This window comes from Ammospiza nelsoni, chromosome 8 (genome assembly GCF_027579445.1).
Source record: "Ammospiza nelsoni isolate bAmmNel1 chromosome 8, bAmmNel1.pri, whole genome shotgun sequence".
In the NCBI taxonomy this organism is placed as follows: domain Eukaryota; kingdom Metazoa; phylum Chordata; class Aves; order Passeriformes; family Passerellidae; genus Ammospiza; species Ammospiza nelsoni.
Window position 1 is genome coordinate 38,140,278 of NC_080640.1, and position 11,363 is coordinate 38,151,640.

Sequence of the window (11,363 nt, forward strand, 5' to 3'; positions counted from 1 at the left end):
AAAAAGGAAAATAAGCATTTAGAAATAAAGATTGCTTGTATTTGGTAATTTTTTTCAAATATTTAACCATTCTTCCAATCTTTCCTCAACTTAATCCCACAAATTTACAAGAAATTTTATTTAGAATTTAGTTTATTATTTCCTGTTCAGGTAGCATCTTCTCCTTCAATGGAAACATTAAAAAATTGGAGCATAAACATATTCTAAAGTTCTGTACCTTTGTAAGGGCAGCAGTATGATCCTCTCCACAACATATATGAACAACCTTCTGACTTCTCAGGGACTTGAGCAGGGTAGGAACATACCTGTCTGAAAGGTTTAATACAGAAAGGTCACTTATTTTGACAATAAAAATCAAAACCCAAATAGTTTTGCTTATGTATTCCAATTTGATTCTACCCAATCAAGCAGTTAAAATTTGTTAACATAACACAATCACCACAACTGGGTTTATGGATCCTGGAGATGGAAGTGTTACTACAGAATAAGACAGGGACTATGACACTGAAAAAGTTTGTGGCCCATGCCCTCATTTTCACTAGCACAGGATCATGTGTCAATACACAGACAACTAAATATGGAACATTACATTAGACCTGGCACTGGCCATGAGAAAAGATAAATTATCATTGTTTCTGTGTTTGAAATGAATTGTTTACGTGTTTCATGTTTTAAAATGTTCCTGTAAGTTGGTATTGACACCTTTTCCTTGGTCCCAAAAATGGAGAGCCAGACCCAGCTAAGGGATAAGGGGTTTTACCTCAGTGTTTAATTAGGATCCTTACTGGCCAAGGTGAATGTGCTGCAATGCTCACACATGACAGACCCCCTGTGCCATTTACAGACCTTACAAATCAGCATTTCTACCAAGGATGCCCCAATGGGAGGCCTGGATGAATGCTGTGCTATTCCCCCACGTGTGGAATTCTACCCTGGATGGGCCAAATCTCTGTTCCACAGGGTGTGTTCCAGAGGTGTTTCCCAAGATCGTGTAGGGTTCTCCAGCCTCCTGCTGCAAGGCCCTCAGGATGTTTGGCCTGACACAATCCCAGCACTATGCCAAGTTATCAGGCTTAAGGAATGCTAAGAACACTGAGGATACACAGAAAGTAGATAAAAAAGGCAAAAAATCATCTTGGCATCAGTGTCAGTCGGGCTTCTTTGGAAAGTAAATTTATACACATTTTAATGTTACAGACTGCATGACAGAGTGGAGCTCTGAACAAACAGGAAGCAAGCATAACTTCCCTCCATCGCTAGGACAAGTCAACTTTGTCAACTTTGCACAAAGGCAACTCTAAAATGTCAGTGCTAATGTCTTAAAACCTGTCAGGCATGCTAACATGTCTGCAAGAAACCCTATGAAGACACTGAGAAGTGATAAAACCTAGGGTTACACACATTCCAAAGAATATGTAGGAGCAACTGAAGTCTCCCATGATTTCTGAAAAATAATTGTAATTCTCTTATTACATGAATGTGGCAATTTTTAAGGCATTCAGAAGAGTATTTTATTTACAACCCATTTTCCCTATTTTAAATGGTGTTGACAACAATCAATCAGTAAGCAAATCTGAACTCATGAAACCATCTACAGATTATCCACTATTAAACTGTGTATTACAGCAAATACTGTCACCCTGGAGCCCTCTGAGCACATACTGTGCATGTAACACAATACAACCAAAAAAAGAATTTTTTGTCTAATCCAACCATTTGATAAAAATCATTGAGGGGTCATCCACCCAGCAGAGGAAATTTTGGAAACGGTTAGCCAAAAATTGTGAATGATTATCAAAAGTGGCCTGACAAAGGAATGTAAAAGTAAATGGCACTAAAATATGGAAATGGCCTAAATGTGACTACTAAGGACAACCAATTAGTTGTGACAGATTGCTGCTTTTGCCAAGCAATTTCATTCACTTAAATTCAGTTCAAACTGTAACTACTGCACAGTATTTCAATTCAATCCCATTAAATGACAGGCAAAGAATACAAGTGAAGCGGGCAAGAGCTTCAGCACAGCACTGCCAGCATTCCCACTACACTGAGGAAAACACCTCTGTGCCCTGTGTGTGCCATCCCACGTGGCACTGGCACACCCCAGCTGTGTCTGCTCCTTTCCAGAACACTGCTCACCTCAGATTCACCATCCAAACCCCCCTGAGGCAATGCCTCCTTACCTGTGTCATCATTAACACCCAGCTGCCCAAATTTGTTGCGTCCCCATCCGAAGATGGCTCCAGAAAGAGTCAGCACAAAGCTGTGAGCTCCTCCTGCTGCAATCTGTGCAAAAGGGATTCCCAGCAGAGATTTAATCATCTGTGGGGAGGTTTGTTTTTTATACTCATAACCTAGGCCCAGCTGGCCATATTTGTTTTGTCCCCAGGAAAACACTTCACTTCCTGTTGGAAGGAAAAAATAAACAACCAAGAAACACAATTAATACAGTTTAATAATACAATGTTTATCCACTGTAAGAAAAGCTAAAAGTTAGACTGTCACTCTTCCAAAACTTTTGAGTTTGAAAATGCATACAAATTACTGACTTGTGAAGCTGAGCATTCTTGTGTAATTTGCAGGCATTCAACTCAAGCACTTAATCAGACTGGAAGTATTTAAATCACATTCAAGCCCTTCCAAACTGCTCTTAACATTCCTGTTTCCACGGTGCAGATCTACTGAGCTTGGTTATTCCAAAGCAAGGCACTGCTCCCTGGGAAGCTCCTCTGCTGCACAGATGTTTATGCAGACATCTGCCGAAGATGGACATGGAAAATTTTCCTGCTTCCAATCAAAAGCCTCATTTAAGGTTTTCTAAGGTAAGATACTTAAATTTTGACAGACAATTTAAGAGATGTATATTTTTAAATACTGTCTTCATTACATGATCACTGAAGCACAAGATTTATAATGTCACTTGATAATTTACAGAGAAAAACATTTTAAAGAATGACAATCAAAGACCTATTGATGTTAAAACTGCTTCTAAAATAAAACACTCTCTTGAACAACCAATGTTTTGCCAAGGTATTTACTATCCTAAAGATCAACATCCAAACACAAAATAATTTACTTTTGCTGACATGAAACGTTTTCAAGAGCAATGTTACCTTCAAAATGCTTCCCACGCCTCTCCCATCTCCACCTTTCCAGTAACAGTTTTATCAAGATGGGGAAACAATGAAACCCATCCTCTGGAGTACGGGTCTCAGATTTTACTTATTTATATTAACAACTAACCCAAAACACCCTACAGCCCACGCCAAGAACAGACACAGAGCTGCAAACCCATGACCTGGCAATAAAACAGTGATGCTCTACTGGAAGCCTGTGACTATTTAAATTTCAAATCACAAATTCCTGTGACATTCTCGCACCTCTGACCAACGGAACACTCGACAACTCAACTCACAACTCTGCTGCAGATCTTAACTCAGGCAAAGGGTTACTCCTAAAGCTCTGCCTGCCCTGAAACAAAGGCATTCCCCTGGGTTATAATGATAATTACACCTGGGAATTCATAATGGCACAGGAATTGCTCAATATGAGCCCATGAAGAGTCACACACAGAACCCAGGCACATATAAACAGTATAAACTACTGGATTTAAAGAATAAACATCAGTCAGAGTTCAACGAACACCTGCCTCTCCACAGTTATTTGGCTCATATTTTAAACACACATTGTTAAGAAACATTAAAGGTGGCTTGTATGTGATATGGAATTTTAACTATGGAAGCACCAAAACCCAGAGGCTTTGCCATAATAAAGCACACAAGGAAGTCACTCCTGCCAGCCTCAGTAACTTGAGGTTACAGGTTAAAACAGACCAGTGTGAAAGATTTGGGACCAAGAAAAAGAAACAAAATAAAAAGGAAGTCACATGAGAGCCAAATTATGAGAAAAAAACCAACATAAACACACACCCTGAAGAAATAAAAGCACAACTCAACATCTGTTTCTACATTTGTTTTTCAAATGGCAGCTTCCATCATTAAATTACAGAGCCCCTACCAACCTGAAATCCCATCTGTGCTAAGTGGTAGTATGTTTAATAATGAAAAAAAAAGATAAAATATATCTTGAAAACATTTGAATTCCCTGGTATGAAATTACACAAAACTTCAGGAGGATCTGGCTTACCTTTTGAGAGTGCTAGTGAGTGATAATAACCACAAGCAACTTGGACAATCTGGATCTCTGATAAACTTTTAATATTTCTATTGGAGTAAGAAAACAGAGAAACAATTAAGCTACAATGAAGCTTTACTTCATGGTATGAAATAAAGGGTAATATACAAAATGTGAATCCTTTTTACTGAAGTGTACTAAACATGCCAACTTTAATTAGATGCTAATTAGTAAAATCTGAAGACAAAACTGCTTTTCTTCTAAACCTTCTAAGGTCAGGTTCTGCCTTATTTTCAAATAGATCAAGTCTGTAAAAGTCCATAATGAAGAATCAGGGAGGTTCACATGCTGTGAAGGTGATCTCACACAGCTGAAGGGAGGAATGAACACAGCATTCAAGAAGAAACTCATTCTTACTTTCCAGTTTCCAAAACTTCAGTTTACAAACGTAATACATATTGCACAATATTCCAAAGAAGTTGCAAATACATGCACATGTGCAGTAAAACTAATAATGCTTTCCACTCGGGATGAGAAAAAAGTTTCTAAGGGCCTGTGGGCATTTAAATTGGATGCAGATAGAACATTTTTAGTATGAATTACTAAGGTTCCAAGGAATTGTTACTTTTGTCTGTGGACTTCAGGTAGCTGCAATGCTTATGGCATTCTGAAAACAACCCTGGCCAACGTGAATTTTTTTAACTAGAAGGTGTATTATTCAATCACAGCTGAAAAGCTTTGGGCTGAAAACTGAAGTACAAAGATAGGACAGCAAATGCACCTTCTTCACATTGAAAGTTTAACACACTACTTCTCTTCAACTTCTCTTAAATGGCATTCATACTCTTAAAATACCCATCCTACTTTTCCAATGCAAGTCTTATTGTTGGGGGAGGACTATTAAAAATACCAACAAACAAAACACCCCAAAAAGCAACAAACCAAGCACACCTGTAAGACATTTCTCACAAGAGTTTCTGAGAAAGGAAACTGTCCACACACAGCATTCAAGTGTCATAGCTAATATACATTTTCCATATTTATATGGCTTTACCTGTAACAACAGAATAGCTTAACCAATGTGATTTAAGCACATTATTTAAAAAAAAAGGCAAATTATCATGTACTATTTTTAACCTGGGCACTCTGACGCATTCCTCTGTTCCTGGCAAGCCAAGCTGTCCATCAGTAGCCAGACCCCAAGCATATACCTGACCTTTGTCATTTAATGCAAGAGTGTGGGCTTCTCCACATGACACAGCTACAATATTTTGGGCATCCAGTGCACCAACATGCTCTAAAAAAGGGAATAAATAAAATTAGTTGGTTAAAAAAAAAATAAAAGCTACTAACAAGCTAGGCTTGCTCCAAACAGTTTACACAGTACTAAGACATCAACTAAGCCCATAAGTTCTGCTGAAACACCCTTTATTTAAAATTACAAACATGCAATTATGCAATTCTAGAGAAATGAGTTAAATTTGACACCCTGAAGTAACCAGGTAATGAGTGTTTCTGGAGCAATGCACAAAGTGCACAAAACCTGCACCTCAATCCTGACAGATCCCTCTAACGCTGCCATCTGAAAATGAGTGCAGAAACTCAATTAACAGTAAGGGCAAATAGATTACTGTCAAATGACTACACGTGTAAAACATTATGTAAGAGGAAAACATTCCACCACAGCAAATTAAATTCACCTATTCATCATTAAGAAAGAGCCTGCAAAACAAGGCAGGGCAAATTACAGACTAAAGCTACCGATTTTGCAATGAGCTACACAATGTCTTCTTTATAATGCAAAATACTGTGGAAATGGATCCTAAAGAGTAATTTTTCTAGACACACAGTGACACCTCTGAAAAGCACACACTAAAATATCTCTGATTTTTTTCCAGGAGCCTGCACCAATGCATTTGGAAACACTCAAAGCTTGGTTTTGGGCTTATGATTTGTGATCAGAATAACATTCCAATTCCAGCAATAAGTAAAGCAGAGAAATATCACCAGGGCCTGTCATTAAGGCTAGAATTTTTAACAGTTCCCTTAAATAAGGGACTGCTTGGACATTTTACTCCCAGTTTTCAAACACAAACTCCATCCCAGCCTGAGAATGGCACAGCACTGGAAAAGCCTGTGTATTGTCAATGCTATGGGCACCCTAAACACAGCCCAGCCCAAGTCAGCTTCACAACAGTAGCTCACATTATCTGCAGCACGACAGGCACTCAGCTTCCAAAATAAACCGACACAGGCAGCAGATATAAGTTCTTTTTATTACACCCAGCTGGTCTGACTGAAGAGGCTGCCACCCCAATTGAGCCATGAGAGCCCTGCCAGTGGGAGAGGTCATGGAGGCACTCTCCACTGGGGCACCAGCACACAGATGAGCTCGGGCAATCTCGCCCAGCTGCTGGACCAGCCAGCCCGACTGCCTCAAACGGGTTAAGGAACAGCCATGCAGTGCCCGTGGCAAGCAGAGCTCTAGGAGGAGACAAGAAGAAAGGCAGTGGGACAAGGAGGCAGCAAAGACACCCAGTCAGCAACAAAATTATCTTCAGTTAGCAGGAACACATTTAAAGGAGAGCATCCACCCATCTATAAAGATACCAAGCCTCTTTGGGCTGTGCAACTGAAGCTATCCCAATGCTCTGACTTCATACAACACTCAGCAGAATTATCAGTAACCTCTGGGTGAAAGCAAGATTAGGGAGGACATTACAATCCTCGTGTGTCTGAGCATGTTACAAAAAAATGCAAGTAGGTCCATTACATATGAAAGGTCATGCAAATTAAATGTCAGATATTTTCATTGTAACCTTTAGACTAAAAGACAATTCAGCAAAATTTTTAAAGTGGGCAACAAGCAGTCAGAGTAAGTTTGACATGCTGAGTTTCTCTTCATGTTCATGAAGCAGATGTTTGCACAGGATTAAAGTTTATCAGCTTTAATATCCACATACTGTTTCCCAACAGAAGTCCACATTAGTTAAAAAAAAATCAAGAAAATCTTTAATTGGCACCAAAACTCAAACTGTGTAAAGGAGAACTACTAAAATACCCCGTGACACCTCATTTCCATTTGAAAAATTTGTGGCAAACACTGAGCCAAGCAAGTTGTGAAAGTGCTCTAGGAGTGATTAGCAGCAAGTCTCAGTCAGCCTTCCCAGTCTGCTGTGCTGTGAGCAGAGTGAGCAGCTCTGTTCCTGGCTCTCAGCACCAGCTATGACTCACATGCAAGCTCTGAAGGGAGCCCATGTGCACACTCCTCTGCAGTCCCTGCAAGATGTTTACCCAGCTCTGCTCAGAACTGCACTAGGAGGGAGCACAAACACACACCAAACAGAGGTGGGAAGGAAAAAAGCCCAAAGAAGTGTTACACAGCATCCTTTAGGCTTCTCCGCATCCTCTCCCCGTAGCGCTGCTTGTGCTGATAAGTCTTTTATCAAAAGTTTTATTTTTAGTTCTCACAAAAAGAGAACATTGCTTCAATCAGACCTGCTGTACACCACGTATTAGACAACTAAAAACTGCATGTTTCCCTGCAGTGATATCCCAAATACTCATTTCCACCACAGTCCAACAGCCAAACCCATACATGAAGTACAACACCAACCCATGGACTGCAGCAGCTCAGCTCCCCTTGAGAGTAAAAACATCACTGAGTCTCTCACATCCATGGTTGAAATAAAAACTAGTGGCAGTGTCCAGCTGCACAGCATGCAAAAATATGGGGGGACTGCCATGTTTCACAGCTGTGTGTTTCCAGCTTCACCAGAACCCATCCCACAAAGCAATGCTTTTCCAGTCAAAAAGATGTCCCTTCTTGGAAGAACTGCTGGGCATGAGTTTGCTCCATGCAGACACTTGGGTAATCTTGGCTCTGATGAAGCACAACAAAACGAAAGCCACACCCACCACCCCACAGAATCCCCACAATTCATCACTTCTAAACTTACCGGGTCTTTTCCTGCCTTTGTCGTGCCCTAGTTGTCCCAGATCGTTGCATCCACATGTATAAACTGTCCCATCATCCAGGACAAAAACAGTGTGTCTCAGTCCACATCCTACATCTCTGACCCTTTTATTTAGGAAAAAGTCACTTTTTCTGGGTTCTAAAACAATCTCTTCATCAATTCCACCCAATCCAAGCTGTCCAAAAGATGCATTGCCCCAGCACAACATGTTTACACTTCTTGTTATCAGAGATCTTCCAACTTCACTTTTCTAGAATATTCCTTCTGCGTAGCTGTTGAGAAAAAAGGAAAACGTACATTTTTCAGTATTGTCCCCAGCATTTACATGACTTTCTACACAGCATGTAATCCATGAGCTCACTTTCTCTATACCAATGTATTCAAACCCTGAACAATTTTTAAGAGTGTGATTTGCTTTCTTGGACAGGATTTGCCTTAACTCTGCAGTAAAATGCTTTCAGATACAACTTTTAAGATGTGCAGGTCACTGGTTTTGCATAACTTTGTTTCAAAAACTTAAAACATCATTCTTCGTAGAACTTCTTTAATCCCTTATTCAGATTTATACAAACTTGCAGTTGCAGCCAGTCCCAGCCAGTGGAAACGACTCCAGCTATCTTCCAAGGGGACAGTGCAGGCTACTTTCTTTACTTGAGGAGTTGCACGACTCCAGCAAGGGCTGTGCACGGCCTCAAGATCATCACCAAAAACAACACTTGACTCACAGCTTGGAAAAAAGTGCTCAGCTCTGATCAATCCAGTTATGCAACACAAAGTACAACATGCTGTGTCAGTCGTTGCATTTAAACAACTAGGAGTCAACTGAACTCACAATCTAAAAGAAAATAAAGAGCTGAAACTCAAGTCCCCAGTCCTGCACTGCAATCAGCTACAGCTTCAGTTACTCTGCAGCAGCAGCAGGCCACGTACACCAGCTCCCCCAAGCAAGTCCACACCCCTAATCCCCAAATTACAATTATCAGTATTTGTGCTGACAGACTCTGCACCTTTTTGGAAAGGATTCAAAGCTGCCCTTCTCTTTCATTTGCAGCAGTGCATACAACAAAAAATCGGTGACAAAATTTTCTCTACTAATCATACCCCGTTTCCATGATAGCAAGTTTTTCTGCATTTTCAGAGCAATTTAAAAGTCAATGTAATCTAATGAGAAATTACTACAAATTTTCATCTGTGACCATTATTCTGCAGGGTTATAACATGTATAAACTACCTAAATCCCAAACGGCTCGGAGAAGCAAGCCAACACTTAACATCTAAGCGTTACGTACACCAAAGGGCAGAATTCTTGCCAGCACAACCGGATAAACTATTTTTCTCTGCAAAAGACAAAATGCAATAAACAAGACACTTAATTTTGGGACCGCATAAAAAAAACCCTAAAGCAATACCGAACCAAAACAGCCAAACAGCTTAAAATATATTGCATTCTGTTTACCTATCTCAGGAGGTGAGGCATGATCAAATATTTCCCTAGCTATATCCTACCACATTCAGAAGGGGACATCGAAACCAAGACGTCTTCAGTTAAGCCATAGCTATGCAGCAGCACATGTCACACATCTGGAGCGGTGACTTGCTTCAACCTGCAACACAAGAAATCAGAAAAGATGTATCACTATAGTTCTTCGAGATTTCTACAGTCAAGATTTATCTCCATCTCCAGCAGGGGAAAAAAATAAGAAAAGTTCTCCTTTCTGCTAAACTCTATATGTATCTCCACGGAAGGCGGGGTTGTTTTGTTTTGCATCATTTAAGAGCCAGTAGCCAAAGTTCTGTACTTTGATCTCAAATCACGGCACTCTTCCACCGCTGTGCGTGGCCATCAGAGCCAACTGGGGCGGCCAGGGCCGGGTACCCCCGCTCGTGCGGGCGCTGCCCGGTGTGGGCACCGGAACCGGCCGGGGCAGCCCCGCACTCGCCCCGGGCCGCGGGCGGGCGCCCGGGAAGCGCCTGGACGCTTCTCGCGGGCTGCGGCGGCTGCCGGAGCGCTCAGGCCGTGCCCGTGAGGGGACCCCGCCCGCCCGGCGCTCGCCGTGGCCCCGCGTTCCCCCGGCGGGGCTCGGCTCCCCGGGCCCGCGGCGCTGAGCCGCGCAGGGAGCGCCGGGCGCGGCCCGGCGGCGGAGAGGGGCGGCGGCCGGAGCCCTCCGTGCCCCGCGGCCCGAGCGCGGCGCCGCCCGGCCTGGGCCCAACCGCCCCGGGCCGCACCTGCCCCGCGGCGCCGCCGCCCGGCCCGCCCCGCTCCCGCGTCCCGCCCTGGGGCCCCGCGGCCCGAGCGCGGCCCCGGCCACTTTCCCGTCCGCCCCGCGGGGCCCGAGGGCGGCGGCGCCCGGCTCCGCCGAGGCCCGGCGGGACTCACCGGTGGTAGCGAAGCGCTCCGCTGCCCTCCGCAGCCCGCCCACCGCAGGCGCTCGCCGGCCACGGCCGGGGCGTGAGCAGCGTGAGCAGCCCCGGGCGCGGTGACAGGGCCCGGCCGCCGCTGCCGCGCAGGCGCCGGCTCGGCGGGCGGGACCGCAGCGCCCGCTCCACCGCCCGCCCGGCCGCGTGGTCGGGGGCGGGGACGCGGCGCGGAGCCGTCACCGGGGCTCGGCCGGGCCCCCACAGGGACGTTGCGCTCGGAGGCACCGCGTGGTTGGGTTCCCGCCGTTGGGCTGTGCGGAGGCGGGGCGAGGAGCTGGCAGCCGGAGTGAGGCGCGGAGCCCCGGAGGGACGCTCTCCTCCTGCCCGTGAGCTCGGGGAGCGCGGAGCTCGGGGCTGGCGCGGAGCTCGGCCCTTCCCTCCGGCGGTGACCGAAACTGTGCGCGTCCTTGGCATGGGGACAGTGTGAGCGCGAAAATACAGAGCCGCCGTTGTGTTACATCGCAGGTTTTAAACTGAGAATTAAAAAGCTGGAGCGGGTTCTGGGGCAGATAGCTCCCACAGGAGAGGTCTTCGTATGGCGAGTTTCGTCCGCCTTGCAGAGTTCTCCAGACACTTGGGCGCGTGTTGCTGATCCTTATTCCTGATCTGCGGCAGCCTCTGCTCGATCTCTGAGGGCACGAGAAGAATGAGCTCAGCGAGTGGGAAGGAGCTGGATCCGCCGGGGGGTGCAGGAGGAACAGACTGCTCCCCACGCTCCCATTAGGCGTCGTTGGCTGTGGGAGCTGGCTGCGGCTCCCGCGGGCGATCGGAGCCCCGGCAGCGCCGGCCCTGCCCGGCCTCCCGCTCCCGTGGCTGCTCTGGGGCTCTGCCCTG

At 44.8% G+C, this 11,363-nt stretch overlaps 1 protein-coding gene across 5 annotated transcripts in view; it reads right to left on the bottom strand.

Moving 5' to 3' along the window:
• HERC4 (HECT and RLD domain containing E3 ubiquitin protein ligase 4) overlaps positions 1–10,621 on the bottom strand; it is a 29,503-nt gene extending 18,882 nt beyond the window's left edge. For 2 of the 5 annotated variants that reach the window (XM_059476813.1, XM_059476810.1), the window contains exons 1-7: positions 10,489–10,619; positions 9,618–9,715; positions 8,094–8,383; positions 5,272–5,431; positions 4,147–4,223; positions 2,184–2,405; positions 218–309 (exon numbers count right to left, since the gene is read on the bottom strand). In XM_059476813.1, coding sequence (XP_059332796.1) covers positions 218–309; positions 2,184–2,405; positions 4,147–4,223; positions 5,272–5,431; positions 8,094–8,319 — 777 coding nt within the window. In that variant the 5' untranslated portion in view covers positions 8,320–8,383; positions 9,618–9,715; positions 10,489–10,619. Of the gene's footprint in view, positions 1–217; positions 310–2,183; positions 2,406–4,146; positions 4,224–5,271; positions 5,432–8,093; positions 8,384–9,567; positions 9,846–10,488 lie in introns of those variants that run through there. The other 3 variants (XR_009418863.1, XM_059476811.1, XM_059476812.1) reach the window with 3 other exon arrangements.
• Positions 10,622–11,363: the final 742 nt, after the last annotated feature.